Source organism: Natator depressus, chromosome 16, assembly GCF_965152275.1.
Source record: "Natator depressus isolate rNatDep1 chromosome 16, rNatDep2.hap1, whole genome shotgun sequence".
Classification (NCBI taxonomy): Eukaryota; Metazoa; Chordata; order Testudines; family Cheloniidae; genus Natator; species Natator depressus.
Genome location: NC_134249.1, coordinates 14,293,484 through 14,318,343, shown reverse-complemented (window position 1 = coordinate 14,318,343; position 24,860 = coordinate 14,293,484). Strand labels below are relative to the sequence as shown.

General features: G+C 43.1%; 2 protein-coding genes and 1 long non-coding RNA gene across 6 annotated transcripts in view; 1 reads left to right on the top strand and 2 right to left on the bottom strand.

Annotated features, from left to right (window-relative positions):
• DOLPP1 (dolichyldiphosphatase 1) overlaps positions 1-9,076 on the bottom strand; it is a 20,850-nt gene extending 11,774 nt beyond the window's left edge. The window contains exons 1-2 of one of the 2 annotated variants that reach the window (XM_074973807.1): positions 8,954-9,076; positions 1,023-1,123 (exon numbers count right to left, since the gene is read on the bottom strand). In XM_074973807.1, the coding sequence (XP_074829908.1) occupies positions 1,023-1,123; positions 8,954-9,029 (177 nt within the window). In that variant the 5' untranslated portion in view covers positions 9,030-9,076. The remainder of the gene's footprint in view (positions 1-1,022; positions 1,124-8,953) is intronic. The other variant, XM_074973808.1, reaches the window with a different exon arrangement.
• Positions 8,731-24,860, top strand: LOC141999922 (uncharacterized). The gene is made up of 3 exons (XR_012642111.1): positions 8,731-8,933; positions 10,585-11,582; positions 24,411-24,860. It is a non-coding gene; the product is annotated as an uncharacterized LOC141999922 (long non-coding RNA).
• MIGA2 (mitoguardin 2) overlaps positions 16,853-24,860 on the bottom strand; it is a 29,217-nt gene continuing 21,209 nt past the window's right edge. For all 3 annotated transcript variants that reach the window (XM_074973804.1, XM_074973805.1, XM_074973806.1), the window contains exons 13-16: positions 24,451-24,585; positions 23,422-23,475; positions 22,087-22,203; positions 16,853-21,302 (exon numbers count right to left, since the gene is read on the bottom strand). In XM_074973804.1, the coding sequence (XP_074829905.1) occupies positions 21,102-21,302; positions 22,087-22,203; positions 23,422-23,475; positions 24,451-24,585 (507 nt within the window). In that variant the 3' untranslated portion in view covers positions 16,853-21,101. The remainder of the gene's footprint in view (positions 21,303-22,086; positions 22,204-23,421; positions 23,476-24,450; positions 24,586-24,860) is intronic.

Sequence of the window (24,860 nt, the reverse complement as noted above, 5' to 3'; positions counted from 1 at the left end):
CCTCATTTCCAGAGGTCCTGAATACTCACAACCACAGATGGACTTGTGAGCGCTCACACTCCCAAAAATCTGACCCTTAACGACTAAGATGACAGGCAAGGCTGCCACTTATTGAAACTGGCATCAGAGTCAGTGCTCTTCATAGATTAATGCAAACATACAGCACCAAGACAATGACATGGGAAACCCATTTAGAAAAGAATCTGAAAAATAAAATCACTTAAACATTGGGTAATAAAGCTTCACAACCTCTCCGGGAGAAAAATAAGAGATACAAGAATCACTTCATCCTCCATCAAAATGCAGCCAATCTTAGACAGACGTCTAACAGAACAAGGGAACATGACAAACAGCTGAGAAAAAGTGAAGAATATTGTATCCAACTGACACCACAGGGACAATTTAGAGAGGCCAAACATAATTATCCAGACTGAAGTTCAGCCAGTATACTACTGTTAACACCTCCTCATTTTACAAAAAGTATCAATGACCACAAGTGATCAGGACCCATGTTTACATCTCATCCAAGAGACAGCACCTCCATCAGCACAACCCTTCCCAAAGTCATGCTAAAGGCACTTGTTCACTACTGTCACAGAGGGGAAAGCGCATCCCACAGAATTACAAATACCATCTCCTGCAGCACATGGGGTATTCTTCCTATTCCTGTATCTCCCGTTCATCCTGCATGACCCAAGAGCTCATGGGATCACAGCAATAATAATGATATTAAAGACCCACTTTAGTTTCTCATAAAGAGAGGCAGAAAATTTGCAACAGTCACTGAAATGTATGGCATGTCCTGGTCCAGGAATTCAGGGAAGGGACACTATAGGGCAAGACAGGGCAGTGAACTAAGGCTCGACAGTAATTCAAAAGTATCACAATTAATTGTGCTTTCCTCTCGGCAAAGAGGTCACATTTGTTATACTAGCTCTGCAATGGCAAATCTCTCCTGCCCTCGCCTCCCTTGTCATGTCTCCTGCCATGTGAAGTACCTGGGGTGGAAGAGGAAGACTCACCGTATGAAGCTCTCTCTTGAATATGATGAGTGTAACAAAGCCGACTATGATGAAAATTGGACAGAGACTCAAGTAGGCTAAGAGCTGACCAGAGAAATCACCTGAGGAAGCAAACGAGAGAAACAAATCAGCCTGCATTTTGTGTGTGCTCGCTTGCCACAGAGACTGCCGTTTGCTAGCACTTCAGAGCTCACTGACAGCAAAGGTGTGAGTTCACTAGATCAATGGCCTAGCATTATATGGCAGACCCAGGCTCCATTCCTTGGACTCAGCATTTCATCCCAAGTGCTCGCAGGGACTGAAGGTGCTGAAGAGCAAGAATGGCAGTTATTAGCTTCAGGATTGGGACCAAAGGGAAATGAAATGAGCCTAGCATAATTCAACTGCAATTTCTGTCTGCCAGTTTACAACAGGTATTGAGAGGCTGAGTAGTTTCCCACCTAGAGAGCCTCCAATAGCTAGAGTTGGGAAGCTGCATTACAGAATCTCACAGAAGAAAATAAAGTGTCTCAAGAGCCATCTGGGATGGCTTTGGATAGAATAGATTGGGGTAGACAGATGTCAGAGGTGAAGAATGGCAATACATGGTACACACTATATGACTCAGTCCAAATCACCCTTGCCTACTGGCTAAAGCACCATATCTATTTGTTTACTTAAAAGAATATGTGTTCCACACGAACTCTTTTGGAAAAGGTAAGCATAGGCTCAAAGCAAACAGGAAATCACCAAAACTATTTTGCTCCAAGATCAGCTTCTCACCAGAAGAGGAGTTTTTCAATTTTAAATTTTATTTTTAATAGAAGATATTGTAAGAGATACATAAACCAGCAGCATCATTTGAAAATGCCAATCATCATTGCAGAGAGTCAATATGAAACTCACAGGGGAAAAGACGTCCCAAAAGGCTTTGCTATAGTGGAGATATTTTTAAAGGAGGACACTAAAAACGCTACCCTGGTATCAACTGAATCAAGAGAAGGTCAAAGCCATTTAATGCTAGTCTCCAAAAGACAGCAAAATCCTTCCTATCTCACCACATGGCCACAGAAGGATCAATCCCCATCACTAAGCACCTGATCCCTCCTGCCTACCAGCTAAGAAAAGAGGATATTTCTGCATGACTAAATACCCGATTCCTTCCTAAATCAATTCCACTTCCTTCCACTGTATAATACAGGACTTCTTCCCCAACACACACTAGTTGCCTCATTTTGAGCTGAACAGCATTTGACGTGATGAACTTTAACTTCAATGCCTGAACAAAAGTATTCTCACTGTTACAAAGTTCACATTGCTGGGTGTATTGCCAGATGGTTGTACACACGGTGCATACTCGCTTCCCATGGCAGGTTCTGTGTCACTTACAACTAGGAAGCACCAAGAGCATCAACACCAAGAGAATGGGCTGAAGAGTTTCATTCTGCAAAACCAATGGGAATTTGGAGTTATTTGCAGAAGAGCCCTAAAAATTTTTTTTGTTTTGAATTTAACCTGGGGTCCCTTAATAGATCTTTGGCTCAATGACCTTGTGCAGTCATTAACACCAATGCAAAGTGGGTTTCAAATGCTATCAGATCAGAATGGTAATGTTCTATGCCCACTTTGCACTGGTGTAAGTGACAGCACAGGGTGCCAGAAAACAGAGAATCAGGCTCCTTACGTCTAAACACTGATCAAGAACTACATAAATGCAAGAGGAAATCCACCTTAAGTGACTGTTAACGTCAGATGCCTTGAGAATTTTAGACTACTGGACAACCAAAATTGTACTGAAGTCTCGGGTAAGCTTTCAAGTAGTCTCGATTCAAGGATTATATATTAGAGATGGTCTCTAGTTCAGGGATCATTGTTTATCACAGCATTTACTTTGCTAATCTGTACTACATATAAATTTTAAAATTTGGTTAGACTAAAATACTGTAAAATTAATTTAAAAAAATAAAGAAACTGCAGACAATTTTTACTTTGTTTTCTCAGAAGGGACTATATTTCTCCCACAGATGGTGTAAGAATATCTTTACAGACAGTTGGTCTTAGATAAAGTCACAGTGGACACAAAGTAGAACTACAGAGAGCATAACAAAGATTCCACCAATATCACATAGTAGAACCAATACAAGTCAACTAGTCAGTAATGGCTGGTGACCTGCGGAAGAACCTGAGGCCAAAATCCATGAACCAGAACCTCAGACACAGAATGCTGTAGAGAAGTATAACAGGAATCATCTACTCAGGTAATCTGAATCCTGTTTGAAAAAATCTGTTCAGCACTTGGAACTAGGGCTGTCAAGCAATTAAAAAAATTAATTGAGCTTAATCTTGCTATTAAACAACAATAGAATACCATTTATTTAAATATTTTTGGATGTTTTCTACATTTTCAAATATATTGATTTCAATTACAACACAGAATACAAAGTGTACAGTGCTCGCGTTATATTTATTTTGATTACAGATAGTTGCACTGTAAAAAAAAAAAACCAAATAGTATTTTTCAATTCACCTAATAAAGAGATTGCACTACAGTACTTGTATCATGAAAGTTGAACTTACAAATGTAGAATTATGTACAAAAAAAACTGCATTCAAAAATAAAACAATGTAAAACTTTATAGAGCCTACAAGTCCACTCAGTCCTACTTCTTGTTCAGCCAGTCACTCAGACAAATTTTTTTTTTATATTTGCAGGAGATAATACTGCCCACTTCTTGTTTATAATGGTCACCTAAAAGTGAGAACAGGCATCTGCATGGCATTGTTGTAGCCAGCGTTGCAAGCTAAAGATTCATATGTCCCTTCATGCTTCAACCACAATTCCAGAGGACCTGCGTCCATGCTGTTGACGGAGTCTGCTCGATAACAATCCAAAGCAGTGTGGACAGATGCATGTTCATTTTCATTATCTGAGTGAGATGCCATCAGCAGAAGGTTGATTTTCTTTTTTGGTGGTTCAGGTTCTTGTAGTTTCTGCAACGGATTGTTGCTCTTTTAAGACTTCTGAAAGCATGCTCCACACCTTGTCCCTCTCAGATTTTGGAAGGCACTTCTCTTAAACCTTGGATCCAGTGCTGTAGCTATCTTTAGAAATCTGATATTGGAACATTCTTTGTGTTTTGTCAAATTTGCGGTGAAAGTGTTCTTAAATCAAACAACATATGCTGGGTCGTCATCCGAGACGATAACCATAACACAAAATATATGGCAGAATGCAGGTAAAACCATGGATCAAGAGACATACAATTCTCCTCCATGGAGTTCAGTCACAAATTTAATGAACACATTTTTTTTTTTAATAAGCATCATCAGCATGGAAGCATGTCCTCTGGAATGGTGGTCGAAGCATGAAGGGGCATATAAATGTTTAGCATATCTGGCACATAAATACCTTGCAATGCTGGCTACAAAAGTGCCATGTGAACGCTTCTTCTCACTTTCAGGTGACATTGTAAATAAGAAGCAGGCACCAGTATCTCCCGCAAATGTAAACAAACTTGTTTCTTTTAGCGATTGGCTGAACAAGAAATAGGACTGAGTGGACTTGTAGGCTCTAAAAAGTTTTACATTGTTTTGTTATGGAGTGCAGTTACGTAACCAAAATCAATCAACCTACCTACATTTGTAAGTTGCACTTTCACAATAAAGAGATTGCACTACAGTACTAGTATGAGGTGAATTGAAAAATACTATTTCTTTTGTCATTTTTATAGTGCAAATATTTATAATCAAAAGTAATATAAAGTGAGCATTGTATACTTTGCATTCTGTGTTGTAATTGAAATCAATATATTTGAAAATGTAGAAAAACATCCAAAAATATTTAATAAATTTCAATTGGTATTCTATTGTTTATCAGTGCAATTAAAACTGTGATTAATCACGATTAAATTTTTTGATCACGATTAATTGTTTTAAATTAATCGCGTGAGTTAACTGTGATTACTCGACAGCCCTACTTGGAACAGAGCAGTGCTATCATATATTAAACACTATTAATACCAGCAGGGTTCTAGCACAGCCATATTCTAAAGCCCTACTACAGAGTAGACTAAGTAGTGATGTGTTGACTGTGAGTGATTGTTTCTGGCCTTGCTCTCAGGAAAGAGAGACCCTGCCTGTCCACACTGGTCAAGTAAACCATGCTAGAAACCTGCTAGCAATAATGTACTCACTAGTTTAGTAGATGGCTGTAGCTAGTGCAGTTCTGATCCAACGGAGGAAAGGGCTTTAAATCTTCGATGGATAATGCATTGGGGGCGGAAGGGGAATCTGAGAAAACAAGGCCAGCTATGTTTATATCATAATGTTTTCAAGTTTTAGAAGTGGCACAAGTAGATAATATATTATCTAGTCTTACAGAAGTTTATTCCAAGGAAAAAATGAATAAGCGGCTAAAAAATGAAGTGCTTCCATGGACCTGGTTTAAAAACAAGACTATGCAACTATTTTTGACTTTCCCCACTCCCCAAACCTCTAATAGCTTAAAAGGGATGGAGTAAGGTTGATAAGAAGAATGAATCCATGAAAAATAAAAAACAAGAACTCAATGTTGAGTTTTATTTTAACTCAAACATTCCCGAGAGCATTTTGGGCTCAAGAACCAAAAGATTAAACTGATTACTTTATTTTAAGTTATCCAAAATGCAAATGGATGAAGCAGCAGTTATGGTGAAAAACCCATTAGATTTTCTACATTAGCCTCTGGCCACATTTATATATTTATTTTAAAGTATGATTTTTACCCAGCATCCTTTTGGCACTGACTGGAAAGATCTGAGGTTTACCACGTTAGCATAACCTGAATGCAACGTGAAAATATGAATTAATGGCACTGTTACCACATCCTATCACAGAGTCCTGTTTTTACCGCCGCCACCACTGTTTCCTATAGAAATGTCTATTTGTGGCAGCACTGTTTATCGCACAAACTTGCGGAAAAAGAAGCCACCCACAGACATGTCGGTTACATGATATGAATACTTTGCACTCCATCAATACTTTCTATACTGATGAAAAATGCATGAAGTGTTGTCCCTTATCTTATTTTTCATGGGACTGTCCATATCCTGCCAGCACAACTTGCAGGACATTAAGAAAAGTCTCAAGCTCTCTTTGAGGATGATGTGATGCTGTGGCATGACAAGGTTCACATCACAACGTGACACATTTCTGCTGGAAGACCAAGCTTAAAGCACTAAGATATGAAAGAAGCATTGGTTCTGAAGAGCTACCGTCCCAGCAGAAGTCACAATAAAGAACAGCGGAAGAATAAAAATTCTTATAGAACATACAGTCAGTTAGTTAAGTAGCAACAACTAAGTGCTAAACAAATATTTTTAAATGTGTGCACACATGCACAACCTTTTGCTTATATGCCTTATTTAATTATACATACTAATTTTGCTAGTGCCCAGCATCACCTAAACATGTTTAGCTTCTCAAAGACTATGAATTTTTAAAAGGGTGCTTTACGCAAAGAAACTAGAAAATTCTCCATGTGTCTTTAGGTACAGGAGTTGCTATGCCACATCTTTCTACATCAAGGACAATTTCTCAAAACAGAGCTTCTTACAGACACCTCTCTTCATTTTTCTTGAAGAAACGAGAAGTCACAGATCCTTAAAAATCCCAGTTGTCCTGAAGAAAAACATGCACACATGCTTATTTAACACCGACAGACCCTGGTCGTCAGCAGGCAGGATAGAACCTAGGACCTCTGGAGCTTAGTGCATGAGCCTCTGCTGCATAAGTTAAAAGCCAACTGGCTGTTAAACTAAGGCTGTAGAGCAGACTCAATCTCTCTCTCTCTCTCTCTCTAAGTGGTCTCAGTGCCACTAGATGGGACAGAACACCACACCCAGAAGGTGTGTGGGTTACACTTACATGCACATATACCAGGAACTGAATGTTTCTCTAATGGAATTCACCCTGCAGACAGGAAATCCCTTAACAGGACAGACAGAATTTTAAGGTTCCAGGACTATACATGAAAGTGATATTGGGACAGCATTAAGACAAGCTGAAAAAAAAAAAAAAAAAGATCTGCTTTAATACAATGGGAATAGCTGCTGAGTTATGTCCCACCATTATGTTTCTGTGCTGTTTATTTCTCCTTCCGGCATGCAGGATTTTACAGTAAAAACTCTTTGACTGGTGCTTGCAGCCACCACCGCTCCTATCTCTCCAAGCCTCTTTGCAGTTTTCTTCTGTCACAGTGTGTTTGCTACTTCTCCAAATTAGATGCAATGTGGTAAATGATCACTCTTGAATTACACCAGAGGAACACTCAACAAAGACATGGAGCACCTACACCAGGGGTAGAGAAAAGCTGTTTGGTCAAAAAGTTCCCTCTGGAAACTCTGGGCTAGAATACAAAACCAGGGAGCATCATTTTTTGGCAACTGAAAGACAGGATGGCAGCAGGTCTCCAGCCACATTAAAGCTCTCTTGAGACGAGAGATTTTAAAGGACCATTGCCACAGTGCATCAGACTACTGCGTCTTCAGGAAGAATTTTAGGAGAGCATATAATTACTAAATTGGAATTTCACCAGGTCATGCAAGCTAACACTCTGTCACCAAAAATAAACAAACAAACAAACAATTAAAAAAAAAAAAACACCACCACCAGAGGTGCTGTTTAGAGAAATTCAAAGTACCGACCCAACCTGCCCTTGCAAGCTGCAGAGAACTAGTATCATCATAACACAAAATAGGCTGGACTGCGAGCATGCAATGTCAAAAGACAATATGGGATCTCACTGAATCACAATGATGCAACAGCTGGGAAAGGATCTGTCCTGGGAGGTTAACAGCTGTTGAAGGGACTTTGACAGCTGTCCTTCTAAGTACTACTCAAGTCCCCAAATCAAGCCCTGTAAAAGTTTCCAAGCAGGGAGCCCAGAGGCTGTAATCTGCACATCTCCCATCAGGGAATGCATGCTATCATGAAAAGAAAAGGAGTACTTGTGGCACCCTTAGAGACTAACAAATTTATTTGAGCATAAGCTTTCGTGAGCTACAGCTCACTTCATCGGAGCTTATGCTCAAATAAATTGGTTAGTCTCTAAGGTGCCACAAGTACTCCTTTTCTTTTTGCGAATACAGACTAACACGGCTGCTACTCTGAAACATGCTATCATGATCTGACAAAGTTCAACACCTCCAAAAATACTGTCTACTTACACAGTCCTGCCTACCCAGAACACACTAAAAATAATCCTGAAAACTATTTCAGGACCAGGATAACATCACTGCAGCACCACAAAACAACACTTCTCTCAGTCATGACAGCATCATAATATGGGGTCATTGCATCCCAGCATCTCTGTGCCACTAAGGCAACTCTACACCAGGGCAACTCAGAACACAACAAGGGAGAAGGGAGACACAGTGATGTCGTGACACAGCAATACAGGAGTACTGTGAAGTGATGCTGCAACCTCCTGTTGTAAGAGAAGAGGTGCACCCTTGGTGTTAGCACATGGCAGTGACATCATAACAAAGAATAACGAGAACACACTGTAATGAGAGATGGCAAGACAAGGCAGCAATGTGGAGGGGTGCCATGGTGACACACCTCAAGGCATTGACACACCATGATCCCTAGGAGCCTGCTGCAGTGGGGCTGAAGCAGGTCCCCTGGGACCCCGTCACCTCCATGCACTCAGCAACCCCTCCCCTGAGGCTAGAAGTCCAGAGCCTGGGGTATGCACATGCGCAATATGGAGCACACAGGGCTCACTATCTGGTAGTAAATCCCGCAGCACCAGTGCGCATGCGCAACCCTCCGGCCCTGAGCTGTTGTTCAGTAGGTCACTATTTGGCAACTGCCACCGGGCGCTGGGACCCCATTCACCCTGAGCTGAGAACTTCCCACTCGCGCGGAACCGGCACCACGGAGGCTGTAGAGGTAACTCAAGCGAGCTTTACCTGCAAGATACTCGACATGGGTGAGGGAGACCGGGCGCCAGGGAGCGGGGAGCGAGCACTCTCCGACTGCGGCCATTTTACCCGGATACCGGGCCGGGCCGCCACAGCCAATCGGAGCGCACGCAAGAGGCGGAGCGGCCAATGGGCGGGGAGATAAATCTGGATTACCAATGGCTAGGCGCGGCAGGTGAGGCGCCAACCAATCAATAAAAACCTAATTAAATATCCAATCCAGGGAGCGAGATAGCCAATGAGATGTCCGCACTACTGTCCAATCCAAGCGAGACACAGGTAGCTATAGTCCCAATCAGGATAAAGGCGGGGGTTATAATGTTTTATCATTGGTGAACAAAATTATGCAGATTAACCAATCAGCAGGTGGCCTTGGTCTCATTCTTAGCCAATCAGATGTTTGGATGGTGGTGGATAAGGGGTCTAAGGGGCGAGGGGGCAAGCTGGCAATTTTGAGTTAAAATGGCTTCCTCGCCCCTCCCCCAACCCAAGCAGGGCAAAAGCCTTTCACTCAATGGGGGTAGTTCTCAAAAAGCAGCCGTATGAGATATGAGGCCATGAGTACAAGGGAGGCACAGAATTACCTTACCTGGTAGTCCTATTGACAGAAAATGGGGGAATAGGGGCATTTAGCTCAGCCCCTGCCCCATTGATAGGGAATGCGGGGACTAGGACCAGAGTTAACTCACCCCAGGCTCACTGACAGAAAACAGGGGAATGGGGAGTTGAGTTACCTCACCCCCATCCCACAGACAGAAACAGGGGTTTGGGGATCAGGACCAGAGTTAATTCACCCCCAGTCCCATTGGTAGAAAATGGGACCTGAGGGAATGAACCCAGGAGTTGCCTCCTTCATGGGTCCTGTTGACAGATAATGGATCTAGCGGCCAGGGGCTCTGGCTTGCTTCCCTGGGTGGTCCTGTTGCCAAAAAATGGGGAGACAACAGAAGGAAATGGGGCTGTGAGTTTTCTCTCCCTGGACCTGAAAAAAAGAGAAGGGGAATGGAGGCCTCTTGCCCTACTGTCAAAATCGAGGGCTCGGGAAACTATGGCAAAAGTTACCTTCCCTCTCCAGGCCCAGAAAAGGAAGCTGGGTTAATTGGGGAATGAGCATCTGTTTCCACTGTCAGAAAAGAGGTTGGAGAATTGGGACATGCATTGCCCCTTCCTCCACTGCCCAAAATGTGTCGGAGACAAGAGTAGAGAAGAAAATGAGTTGTTTTGGGGGGAAGCTGTGGTAGCTTCTACAACTCACGGCTTGCAAGTGGTGGAGACTCCCCATAAGTGCAGGGTCACAACCAGCCCTTACTTATGAGGAAGACTGGTAAAGATAGCGCAGCTGGGAAACCTGGGGAGTGAATATTAGAGCAGCCATGGTGGTGTGCTGCACAGCTTCATTTTGATCTGAGAGTACAGTCACACACACTAAACTGCTGTGGGAACTCGTGAATTAATATCATGCCAAGGAACCACCCTTTGAAACCAGAGTCTGCTAGCAGCAAGCAGGGCAGACTAGAAGCGTGGGAGGTATGTGTCAGTGGGAACAAGTAGTTAGAGCTGAAATATGCCACTCAGACAGCGGGGTGATTTTAATTTATCTATTATTTATTTTTCTGCAGAAAGATGGTTGATTGACAAATTCCTACATGTACTGAAACTACCCATTTTATCAGTATTTGGCAACATGGAGAATACGGAATTCCTCTTTATGATCAGACACAGTGGACTATAATTACATCCACATCTACTTTATAGCTTTGCAAGTAATGATAGTTTCCTGAGTGGCACTAAAAAAGGAAATGTGAGCAGTAAGGGATTTAGTACTGTCACTTTAACAGAGAACAGGGTGCTGCTGCCATCATGTGCCAGCAATGCCCCTCTGCTATGTACATTGGCCAAAAAGGACAGTCTCTACGCAAAAGCCAGTCGGAGAGCATTTCAATCTCTCTGGACACTCAATAACAGATTTAAAAGTGGCTATTCTTCAACAAAAAAACTTCAAAAACAGACTTCAACGAGAAAGTCTGGAGCTGGAATTAATTTGCAAACTGGACACCATCAAATTAGGCCTGAATAAAGACTGGGAGTGGCTGGGTCACTACAAAAAGTAATTTTCCCTCTGTTGATATTCACCCCTTCTTGTCAACTGTTGGGAATGGGCCACATCCTCCCTGATTGAATTGGCCTCGTTAGCACTGACCTCCCCACTTGGTAAGGCAACTCCCATCTTTTCATGTGCTGTATATTTATACCTGCCAGATGTATTTTTCACTCCATGCATCTGGTGAAGTGGGTTATAGCCCACGAAAACTTATGCCCAGATAAATTTGTTCGTCTCTAAGGTGCCACAAGGACTCCTCATTTTTTTCTTCTGTATTTGTGCACGTTAAACACCACTCACTTTGAAGCCCTGGGTAGGGAGAAGAATACAAAGGGTATGTGCTACATCAAAAGAGGTGTACGTACTGGAAGCATTTGCACAAGGAAACTTGTGAAGAGAAAATTTCAGGAATGGTAAGGTCACTCAGGTTAAAAGCTGCAAAGAAAATGGGCCTGTACATGTAACGTTTCTTACTAGACCATGGAGGAAGTCGCAAACCTAGCTAAGCCAGCCCAGGTAAGAGCAGAGCGGGTTTTTGGTTTATTTTTGTTGTTGTTTGACGGTAGCCAAATAATGTATGGATTCGTTCAGATCTACCCCTTGATCATGTTCAACTAAATCTTTTAAATATTTTATTTAGGGACAGGAGAACTACTCCTTTCTCTTTACAGCTGTAATGTAACTAGTTTCAAGTGGAGATTATGATCCTGCCCAATTAATTTAAACAGTGGATCCCCCGCTTGGCTTTCCAAGAGAAAAGGTAGCAATTGTAGATAACAGGCACTCTCTATTGAGAGTAGATGTTTACTGCAAAAGTTAGGTCTTCTTCAAAAGACTGAATTAAGAAAGTGTGAAGGATTTTCCTTTCGCCACTAGAAAAGGAGTACTTGTGGCACCTTAGAGACTAACCAATTTATTTGAGCATAATGCATCTGATGAAGTGAGCTGTAGCTCATGAAAGCTTATGCTCAAATAAATTGGTTAGTCTCTAAGGTGCCACAGGTACTCCTTTTCATTTTGCGAATACAGACTAACACGGCTGCTACTCTGAAACCTTTTGCCACTGAAAGCCAAACAGATCCTGTTCTTCCAGAAATAATTTAAAATGTTTTCCAGTCAAAGATTTGTCAGTTTATATTTATAATGTGACAAGCAGTGAAACCTCTCTTGGACATCGTTTAGTACTAGAGGTATTTCAATGAGAATGTTTAGTGGAAAGGAAACTGTAGCAATTTTAAATCAGTAAATGATACAATAAGTGCTCCTATTCCTTATCAAGCACCTCTGAGCAGGCTTGGACACAATAGGGTTCTCACAGTAATCCAATATTCAACAGGAAAATATTAATGTTTTAGAAGTATCAAGTAATCCTCGGTATCCCTGTAAGAGGGCCTTCATCATAATTCAGCCAAGCATTATTCGCAGTGTACAGATGGGAAGACTGTAGCACAGCACTTTAGGGACTTGTCCCTATCTCTAAGAAGCTAGGACTAGAACCCAAGATGGGTCAACCTATAGTTCTCTGCTCTAACCTCTAAAATATGCATTGTCCTTTAATTTGAAAGCTCTGGTCATTATTATATTAATCTACCTCTGTTTAAAGTTTGGTTTGAAGGGATCTGTGTAGGCTGCCTCCATGAGCACTATCGGTGAAAGGTTTTCAATCACTGTTTCAGGCTCAGCTATGTTTCATTTGGCAGATTCACCTAAAGTGCAGACTGAATAAGTATCTTGGCAATAAATTCTAGCACATAAGTGTGAACTGACCCACAGCTAGGGTGACCATATTTCCCTCTGCGGAATATGGGACATGTGGTAAAACTACTTGTATTCAAGCAAGTTCAATGGCAAATAATCAGAATTATGCAGTACAAATGTTCAAATTAACAACCAGTTGACTGAGCCCCTGTTAAAAAGAAATACTGTGTAGTTGGATTCTTTTTATTTACCTTCTTATCTTTAAGGCTTTAGGGATCACACAGGGAGAGGTGACACACACACTTCCATACACCTCTCTCGGACAGGGGGGTGTGACCGACCAACCCAGCCCTTCCTGCCTTGCTCTCTCGGCCCTCCATGCCCGGCTTGGCCCCCGGGATGGACCCACCTCTCCTGGTGCCGCATCTTCCCATGGCAACATGTGGAGGGGCACACTGGGTCATGTGCCCCCCGCTCCCCTTATTTCTGTCAGGGTTCACACCAGAATGTGGCCAGCAGCAGCCTTTTGTCACTGTGCGGGAGGGAAAGGACAGGAGCTGCTTCCAGCTGAGGGGCAGGGTGGAGGGCAGTCATCTCATCTCTTCCCCTCCTCTCTCCCCTCCCACCCCCACAGGCTGGAAGCAGCTTGTCCCTTCCTGCCTGCACAGCCTCGAAAGGCAGCTAACATCTCCATGTTACTGCTGGCCACCGACATAACCCAGCCACCTCCTGTCTGCCCCCCGACCCCCAGCTACTGCACGGGCAGGAAGGGGTTAAGTCTGAAGGATGCACTGTGCACCAGAGCCCAGGGAACCTGACTGCAGCGGCTTTAGCAAACGGGGCCAGAGGTATGACTCAGCAGGGGAGGGTGCCTTGGGGACGGAGCAGCCCTGTTCTCTCTTGGGGGGAGAAGTGTATGTGAAGAGGGTGTAAGCCCCTGCCTGGGGGGGCTGCTGTGGAGCCTGCAGGTTTGGGGGGGCGAACAGGCTGGAAATCTCTTCCCCCTCCCACTCCAGAGCTCAGCTGAGGGGCAGAGGGGCTTTCCCCGTGCCAGAGCTGTGTGGGGTTTTGGCACATGCTGGGCTTGGCTCCTCCTGGCCAGTGCCCCGGGCTGAAGGGTGTTGAGCTTTTCTGGGGCACCGGCCCAGCCAGAGGCAGTGGCGGAAGGAAGCCTGCCAGCCAGGCTGTTGGTGAACTGAGCGCTCTGACCAAGGGCTGGTTCTTCGCACAGCACTGGGAGTGGGACACGCCCTGACGGGGGGGATATGAAGAAGCTGGATGAGGTGAAGGGGCAAAGCAGGGAGAGGACTGCCAGAGGGAGAATATGTAAAGGGCCGATGGGTGGGCAGTAGAGGTGACACATAACGGGCCACTGCCTGATCGCACTCACCAGCCACTGCAGCTCATAGCAAGTGCCGGCTGGAAATGGGACGGGAAGGTGGGGCCCTGCTAGCCGAGAGCCGGCACACAGCAGGGGCTGCACTGATGAACCAGCAGGGGGAGCAGCATCTTCACCCCACCACCAGCCTTGCACACCCACCCCCGTTGTCAGCCACTGGACTCCCCCACTCACTGCTGGTGGGTGGGCGATTGGCAAGCAGGGATGTGGCAGCAGCAGGACCTGTCAGTACTAATGGGGGGGGGGGGGGGGGAGAGACAGAAAATATGGGACAATTTGCCCATTTCTGAGAAAAAGTCAGGACACCTGCAGGAGCGCCTAATATGGCACTGTCCCTTTAAAAACAGGACATCTGGTCACCCTACCCATAGCTCAAACCAAGAGCACAGAACAGGAGCCTCTCCACCATTTCTTGTGAAAATAACAGCATTCAGGCCTCTCCCCCTATATTCTTAAATCCACTACTCTTTCCCTCTTCCAAAGCTTTAGCGTGCAGCACCTGCAAGGCCTTTTTTTTTTTTTTTTTTTTTAATTATAAGGAAGATAAGAAATTGCTACACTGAAGCAGTTCAGTGGCTTATTCTGTCTGGTGTCTTGCAGAACCAACTATTTCAGAGGTTGCCCCCAGACAATTAACCTATCCATAGATAAAGTTTCTTCTTAACCTCTGCTAGTGTTTGGATTACAGGCTGAAGCATGGTGGTGATCTGTCTTATTTAACTGTCAATGTTCTTATCCATATGAATGTTTAATTCTTTGAATATATCTAAGCTTTTCACCTCACTTTTAGCGTGACAGTGTGTTCTACACATCAAATACGTTCTGTTTAAAGAAACTTTCTTTCTACAAATGCGATATTCTACCAAAAGCTGTGGAAGCACATGGCTGTTCTGGTTCAACGTAGTTGCTTCATGGCTTGAAAATGAAAGTTTTAATGTGCTGTAGTTGCCTACTGAAAGGAACCTACACTTTTCTACAGGTCTCAGCGGACAGACATTTTTAAGTCTTTCAAAAGTATTCTGCAAATCTTTACTTTTGTCTTTCAGACCTAGTTCTCAGACACCTTTTTAATGTGTGCAGTATAAGAATCCACACAGACCATGAAGTTAATTGTTGAGTTTCTTTCTTCAACACCGAATTCTCCTTTAGATGAGGTCACCTTTGAATGGGAAAATCCTGGCAGATGAAGCATATGGATTATCAGCCATTGCAGAAAGTACATAAAGTGGATCATAGGATAGTCAAGAAATCAAATCTAAGTGCTTGTCTATATATGGAAGTTTGGCATTTCTATACCAGTATAACTAGAGTGATATAATAATACTGGAACATTTTCCCATGTTGACAAGCCCTAAGAATTTACTTGCTATCAGTTCTTAACACACTGATTCTAGAAATAAGCCACTGTTTGCCTGCATATTATAAGTGGATTCTCTCTCAAAAGAGCTGTTCAGAATAACATACAGGTTGGCATCTAAATCAGAAGTTACAAGAGCCTTTATCATAATTCAGGATCCACTAGGTGGAATTAGAAACCAAAACCATATATAATGAAGGAAAGATTTATTTGACTTGCATTGAATACCACATCCAAAACAGATATAAAAGTTTTAGCTGGGGGAATGAGGGGTGGGAGAGCAAGAACAGATGAATCTTTACACATCAGGAAATAAAGGTAAAAGAAAAAAGCCACAGGCACAAGGTTACATTCTTTAGTTTCAGGTCTGGCAGAGGAATGTCCCACTGAAAAGGGTTAAGGGAAAGCAGAATTTCACATCCTCTCTCCTTTGCCATGAATGTGTGGGTCATGCTCATCTTCAAAGCCATTCTGAACGCTAATATTTTGAAGCAGGTTTTTCTCTTCTTTAATTTCATACATTTGTGATTGAAAAAAATATTTGCCTCACAGACCTGTTTAGAACATATCTGTACTGCATTTAAACACCAATGTCTGGCCATTGTCTGCTGACTCGGGCTTGCAGCACTGAGGTTTTGGGGCTATTTAATTGGGTTGTAGACATTCGGGCTTAGCCTCCAGCCCAGGCTCTGGGATTCTTACAGCACCATAGCCTGAACCTGAGTCAGCTGACATGGGCCATGTGGGTGTTTAATTGCCGTGTAGACATACTCTAGTCCAGTGGTTCCCAAACTTAATTGCACCGCGACTCCCTTCTGACAACAAAAATTACTACATGACCCCAGGAGGGGGGACCGAAGCCTGAGCCCTGCAACCCACGGCACTGGGGCTTGGGCTTTGGCCCCCAGCCCCAGAAAATCTAACACCAGCCCTAGCAACCCCATTAAAATGGGGTCGGGACCCCCCCACAGTTTGAGAATCACTGCTCTAGTCTATTCTCTAAATGTATTAAAATAGTGCACGGGCACATTAACCACTTAGTGAAGCTCATCACAACAACTCCCACTCCAGATTAACTGAGGTCAAATTTCAGTTTAAGAAGGAAATATAATCATGCATGTTTGGAGTGCTGAGTTTAAGCATCAGGTTTTTATTTTTATAATGCTCAAGTCATGTTTTTTAAAAACTTCCCTCAAGGCTAAAACCTTGTTCATTTTAGCCCAGATTGATGTATTTAAGAGATGTTATAACCCCTTGAAAATAAGGGTTTGTTATAAAAAATGCTAACACCTCTTATCTCTAGAGCAGGGGTGGGCAAACTTTTTGGCCCGAGTGCCACATCTGGGTATGGAAATTGTATGGTGGGCCATGAATGCTCACGAAGTTGGGGGTTGGGGTGTGGGAGTGGGTGAGGGCTCTGGCTGGAGGTGTGGGCTTTGGGGTGCAGGAGGGTGGGACCAAGGGGTTTGGAGGGCGGGAGGGGGATCGTGACTGGGGCATGAGAGGAGGTCAGGGGTGCAGGCTCCAGGTGGCGCTTACCTCAAGCAGCTCCTGGAACTAGCGGCATGTCCCCCCTCTGGCTCCTAAACAGAGGCTCAGCCAGGCAGCTCTGCATACTGCCCCGTCTGCAGGCACTGCCCCTGCAGCTCCCATTGGCCCCGTTTGCTGGCCAACAGGAGCTGCGGGGGTGGCGCTTGGGGCGGAGGCAGCGTGCGGAGTGGAGCTGCGTAGAGCAAGCCCCTGACCCTGTTTCCTGGCAGGAGCTCGAGGGCCAGATTAAAATGTCTGAAGGGCCGGATGCGGCCCCCAAGCTGTAGTTTGCCCACCCCTGCTCTAGAGTCTAACCAAATATGTCTCACTTGCTATTAACACTAAAGTATCTTTTGCTCTAAATACAAAGTGCTGGGAAATATTTTCTGTTAGAGGGATATCTCACTAAGCTGGAGGGTAGAAGGTTGTTTATTCATAACCCTCATGCCCGCCTCCCCATCACAAAACTGAATCCCTTAGGAACTCTCCATATAGGCATGTGGTAAGGCGGGTGCTTCATCTGTTGGACTTTCACACACACAGCATATGGTGAAATTTCACAAACACAAAAGAATGTACTAGTGCAAAAGTAGATTCTATGGTAACTAGCTCAGTTGTGCATTTACATATAGAGCGCTGTGACACTCCACAAAATATTTTAAATATAAAAACAGACAGGTCCTTAAGGTCTTGCAACTTGAGAAGTGATACAAATCACATTATCTTTCTTTTGGACCCAAATCTGCACTGCACTGAGGTCAATAAGAGCAGCCCTGAATCCCTTCAGAGGTTTATATCCAAAGCAGCATACCATTTCTATCTACAGACTGTAGATCAGCGCTGGTTACTCCTGGAAGAATATCTCCTTTGGATTTAACTATTTTGAACAATATTCTTGAGGCTACTATCCCCTCATAGGTTGCATCAGGTTTGTTTTGTTCTGGGAGGCTTTTTGGTGGGGGGATGGAATGGGGTTTTGTTTTGTTTTTTTAAAGATCTACCTCCCCTATTAGAGCAAGAGGCAGCTCGTATCAGTAGGCCTAGACTTTGTTGTGTGCATGGAACAGGTCAGTTTTGCGGAGGGTGGGGGGAGAAGAGGAACAAACAAAAATAAATACTATTACAACGAGTTGCATTACCAGCCACAATCACCCCTGAAGAGGAATTCTTTGCCTTCATCAAAAGGACAGCACATCAGATTATGAGTAGGGGAGTAAAGGGGTCATTTCCTATCCCCCACCTTCTCTTGACTGATTAGGAATTAACTTTTCCTAGCTTAAGAAGGACCGTACAAGTATAGTGTTGCGCTTTATAAAAAACAACACCCCCCACCCCCACCAGTTTTAGTCTTCTCTCCAGTGAGGATTTGAAAGTCAGAGCTAATATTCTTACCCATGTGCCAGATGGGTTGCTTCTGATCCACTCATCTTCATTCAGGTAAAGACACTCAAAGCAGCAAATACACAGACAACAAAAACTCTAAAAACCTAAAGCGAATAGCATCAATTATTTAGAATTACAATTATCCTTCCTTATTCTATTTGTCTTCACATTCATTAGCATCTTTTCAGCTACTACAAAGCTGCTGGAGTTCATCTTTCATCCAAAATAGCCATGCAAGGGCACAAAATGGTATAAAATTTTTTTTGGTCAAAGTAACTTGCTTTCAGAATTCAACCCACATTTTAATTCTGATCAATATGGGTATGAAAGGTTGCCAGCATCCTCTGTTTGTTTTTCTAACTATTGTTTGGCTCCTGCCAGCGTGCTTGGAAGAGCTTTCCTGGTGTCAATTGCCATCTCTCAAATCCACAGCCCTTGTTTCATTAAGCCTAAGGTATGCCTTTACTAATGTCTACAGCTGTGCTGCTGTATTGTAGATGGCTTCCCACACTGAAAGAAGAGGTTTTTGTGTTGATGCAGCTAGTGTCTCTCTCTAAGAGATGGGAGCTAGGTCAACCGAAGAATTCTAGCTGCATCTATAGTGTGGGTTAGCTTGACCTCACTACGTTGCACTGGGCACAACATTTTTCACAGCCTGAGAGATGTAGCTAGGTCAGTCTAATTTTTAGGTGCAGACCAGGCCTCACTAAGGTTTGTTGCTTTTCACTTTCTCATGCCTAAACAATTGTCTTTGTATATTATGTTTGTTAGGTCTTTGGGGCACACCGGTTTTTTTTTCTTTTTCTTGCACTTGTGGAGTATCATGATCATAATGCTACATGCGTATTATACTTGGCTTTTTGCAAGAGTCTGGGAACTCCGTATCTCCTCATTTCACATCCTCTCTCATACTCTCTTTTGCTTATTTTCTGTCTGCTTTTACTATCAGAAACTGTGTCACAGATGTCTTTGCAGAAGAACTTCTCTGACTATAGCCCAGGAAATAGAGAGGACTGGAATAATTCACAACTTTCTCAGTTCACTCACTCCAACTTCTATAAGATCTTTGTATTCTCATCATTTGCAAAACACAGCCAGACAAGGCTCATAAAGCTCCTGAACTAAAAGGAGCCAATCTTTCCCTGGGGCAGAATTGGAAAAGCCGATCACACTAAAAGCTGAACCCTATTTGCATCAATACTCTTGTTATGGTGTCTGCTTTTCCACTCTTGGATATGTCCTCTCTTTGAGGCCACTACCTTTGACTTGAACTAAATCTAGGCAAACCAAGAGATGTGTGGTAGTCTCCTGAGACTTCTCTTGTGGCTTTACAGTAGGAGGTGGCAGCATATTCAGAGCATCATCCGCAACCCTTCTCAGCAAGAACTGTGGGAATCCCAAACCCAAGTTACTTGAATGCTGCTAAACTAACGTCCAACCCCTGCATGACCAGCAGGAGCCACATTTTAACCTCAATCATAAGGCTTCTGACAGTTAATGGTCAACAATTTCACTCCAGCAGGAGAGCACTTCTGAATGTCTGTCTTTAGAACATGTATATATCCATTCCATAGAGAACTGTAAAAACCACTACATTGTTTAATGTGGTGAAACTAGCGACTTAAGAGCGTCTCTCCAGCAGCTTCAACCAGAATCCCAGCTCTTTAAATAACTGCACCATGTAATACCTTCTGCATTTTGTATCTAAACTCCTACTCTGCTCATTTTACAAGTAATGGCAGCAGGTGCCATCTTACACATCCTTCCTCCACCTGTGTATTTCATACCCTGTGATACCCATCCAGTGACAGAGACTGATTATTATTGGCTAATTCTGAAATACAGCAAGGCACTCTGATGTATATTGGAGGAAATATTTATGCATGCATAATCAGAATACAAGTCCAACCCCTTCCTACAACCACCATTCTCAGGATGCCTATTATAGGCTGCAATGATATCTCAATGAGACCCCCAGTTAAAGGGTCTAGTTTACAAAAGCAACAACACATAGGGATGAAGGACAAAGTCCCTTCCAGTGTCTGTCATTACAAAATCTGTAAAGCACTGAAGACTAAAGAATGGAAGTAAAATGCAGAAGCATTTTTCCTCCCCACAGGAAACAATTTTCTCTTCCTCTCCATCATATCTGAAAGTAGTATTGTATACCATAAAATTTATACGTTAAAATCAGCAGTAATGTCCAGAGAGACATGACAGAGAAGTCACTTTTAAGAATACCTTCTCAATCAAAGAGGAGGTAAGAGCCAAGGCGAGAACCTGTCACCATTTTACCTACCCACCTACTCCCTGCAAGTATCAGGGATCTGCTCCCAGAGAACACATAGTGGAGGGAAGGTGCTTGTCTGCTGCCCCTTGTAATGTGGGAGGGTAGGATCTTGGGCCCAGGCAGTTTGTCACAATTAAAGAAATTTTTTAAAAAATAGAAGATGTGGTATAGACAACAGGAGGTTCAAATCATAAGCCTGTGAGGGTCCTGGAGCTATTCCAGCCAACACTACTGGCCACAAAAAGTAGTAGTTCTGGTAGGTCCAGTGATGTCAGGGGATGAAATAGTTTCGTTGCCACTGATTACCACAACAGGTGGTGTAGCTACCTCTTAGAAAAAGGTCTCTTAAGAAAATGGATTTTCTCCCCTAATTCAATATTAGTTGAGCTCATCCAAGGGTCCATTTTCACTGGACAGTGTCCCATTCATTTCTGGGGTCGTCTCACTACCCAAATATCCCAGGAGGATCTCACTGCGCCGCCGTGACAGCTGCAGAATGTCTTCTGCCAGCAACTGCACTGTTGTGTATCTCACATTGTCCAGGTCAAACATGTCCTTCAAATATTGCACTATCTGGTGCTGCAAAAAGAGGGGGAATGTTTATAGTAAGGAGATGTGCCCCCACCATACCCAAAGTCAAGCAGATACATGTCAGTTGCCTAGCCCTAAGAGAGTATATTCCATATGGGATTCTGCAAGTTTCCCCATCAGACACACAAAGGGTCTATTTCAGACTGTACCAACTCTCTTGCTAAAGCAACCCTGTCAGTTTCCTGTGAGGTCGGAAATTTTTGTTTAGGAGACAAAGATTGATATCCCTTGAAGAAAACAGGGGAGGGAGGGAGCACAGAGCAGGGTCCCTGGAGTCAGGAATGTGATCGCACTCTGTGGTAATATTTCATGGCAACTGTGTTGTAAGATTAACATTTAGGAAAAAAGTTCCACGTTAGGCAGAGTCAAATAAGAATCTAGAAAGAACAGAGACATTTAGAATTTAAGATCAAATATGGGCCCCACATGATCTTAAGCTTCTGGCTGACCTCTGAGTTGATAAGAAATACATTAAAATGGAATATATACATGTGTGCCCTTAATCTATTCTGAAGTTATAGATTTTGTCCAGTGTCTCATTTTGTATGTTCTTACAGGAGTAGTATAGTTAGCAGCAAGTTCTAATAAGAATTCTTATAAATCTTATCATGCAGGCTGCTGATTTAAAAAAAGCAAAGACAAACCAGATTACACTAAGCCAAGTTCCTTAGTGTTACTCCAATAGAGGCCCTTCAGTGAATACATGGTCATAGATCCAAGCCAGAAGATGGAACCAATATATAAAGAAGTAAGGTACAGAGGGCCAGCTTACCTTGAAGAAACCACAGACCTCAGACAGCTGCTGTTTGGGCCCCAGAAAACCAAAGGCTAGAACAGGACTGACGTGCTCCGATACGGAGTAGAAATGAGAGATAAAGCCATCTGGTACCTGTCATGGGAAAGAAATCCAGATCTCATCTTTGCTCTGAGAGAGAATTTACAAGCTAATCCACTTTACATTAGGCATCCTCATCTGATAATTTAAATGCACATGTCCTGTGCATGACAAGGCAGCACTGTGTTACCACGTACTTTAAAACAGCTGCTACAGTCCACCCATTTAAGACGTTGAAGTTGGGAAGAGAAGCTACAAAAGAGACTTATTCAGCCACCCCTCTTGCAAAGTTAGACACCCATCATTCAGATACTTTGAGATCTTACAGAACTTCTATATCTTGCTGTTTTTAAACTGCCCTTCGATGGAGAAAGTAGTACAAGACAACGGAGGCCTGCAAGAGTCCTTCAGCTATCAGGCAACCTTCATGGTCCTGAAACGGCTCAAGATCTCTAATTTTCCACTTAACACAAGAAATTGGATGAAGTAATTTAAGTCCCCAGTGGTCTGAATGATTTTTAGTACTACAGCAAGACCTGGAGACGCTGCCACATGACAGCACCAGTACTTAATAGTTACCTAGAGCAGTACACCTTCGAGGCATTTTACAAATGTTTGTTAAGCCTTGCATCACCCCTGTGAGGCAGGCATTATCCTCATTTACTGACTGATTATGGCACTGTATTTAAATAACTTCCCAGAGACCAGGGAGTGAGTGGCAGAACTGGATTAGAACTCATGAGATCCTGACTCTCAGTCTCCTAGGCTCATCTGTGATGACAGGGCACGTCTGGAAAGCAGCAGAGAGTTAGTGAAAAGGGGAAATACAGTGAGCAAAATCTAATCAGCCAACCAGCGAGCAATGCTGCCAGTAGGGGTGCAGCCTTAATCCATCCTTCACCAAAAAAGAAACAGCCCACATAAAAGGGAACCACTATTAACTTGGAGTCTGTGGCCATTACTATAGTATTGTAGGCAATGAATATGGAATATTGAGATTTGCTTTTAAATAAGCAAGACTGGAAACTAGAATCATAGGAACTTCAGTAAGAGTGCCTTGGTATCTCGGAGTACCGTCAGTGGACTCCTGCTGTTTCAGATATGGGTAATAGGACAATTTAGTCTGTTCTTGTAAAAATTACATCTAGATTCATGCTTCACCAGGGTTCAGATCATATCTTGGTGACAACCAGGTGCCTTGTGTTCCTTCCTCCTCCCCCCGCCATCTCTCTCACATTCACCCACAACACCTTATTTTTATGTTTTACTTACCATTAGAAGCCTCCTCTTTGCTTTCAGAACTGACCAGCAGGCAGTTGCTAGGGCCTGCAATTAAAAAACCCAACATCATTTAATGGTGTGAGCCTTTCCAGAGAACAGGATGCAACTTACCAATATATTGCCATCACTATGGCATGGGGCATTACTTGTTCCCACCATTCTGCAGCCCTTTACCAAGTGACAGATAGGGTCCCTGCTAAATTCCAAAGTTAAACTTATGTAAACTGAAAGCACGTTTGGTCACTTCAAATCCATTCCAGACCAGCCACAGTGCTTATGAATACCCCTAATAACATCCAGTGAAGGAGGCCCCCAGTTACTCCAGAATGCAGATCATAAACAGAATTTTAGTCCACCACTTCACCAGCAATGAAACAGCCCATGTAAAAGGGAAAACACTATTAACCTGTGAAGTCTGTGGCCATTGTTACTGTATAGTATTGTATGCAGTTAATTTGGAATATTGAGATTTGCTTTCAATAAGCAAGATTGGAAACCAGAATCATAGGAACTTCAGTAAGAGTGCCATGGTTTCTAAACAGATACGCTTTTTGGGGCTCCCTGCAGATTAGACAGTCTAAGGTATGCAGGACAGCTAGATCTAAGAAAATGCATTAATACTCATGGTTCACTTTGGTAGGGTCTCCAATGGAGAAAGACCTGCAAAGCAGTAGACACTGAGCCACTACCCTCCCAGTTGCAAAGTACAGGAAAGTATTATTTCCTTAACAGCTAGGAAGGTGATGGCTAAGTGTCTGCTGTCTACACACATTATTCTTTAACATAATGTTATTACAGAGAATAACTGCTAAAGGAATGAACCTGCTATAGCGAACACAGATTCCCTATAAATTACTCAGATCTATCAAGAGACTGGCCAATTCATGTGTTGGTAGAGGGACAGAAAAATAGGATTGTTCCTTTAAGAGACTTCTGTGTAATCAGAAAGCCTGATTCTCTTTTTTTTGTCCTTCTAATAGTGAAATAGTCATTTGGAACAAGAACCACCATTTAACACACCGTCTCCTTGAAGCTGTCCGAGAGCCAGCGGTTGCGCAGGACGGCTAGGACAGAGGAAGGAGGGTTCTCTAGGTCCTCAAAAGCATCCATGAGAATGAAGTCCAGCACAATATCAAAGAAATTCATGCACACCACCTGCCAGAGAACAGATGAGTCACAGACAAGAGCTTATAGAAAGGAACTCAGACCAAAGAGGGACCATCTGAAAAATGGATTATGAATTCTTTAGTTAAAAAAGGGCCAAACTGACCAGTGGTGTAAGAGGGCACAACTCCACTGATTTCAGTTCAATGGTTTGAAGTTTAAACCAGCAAGAGGTTGCCCTACTAGTCTTGTGTTAAGGATAAGCAGATTCAAAACCAACTGAAACCAAATACAGCTGCAAGCTTTACAACTGTAGTAGTGCCACT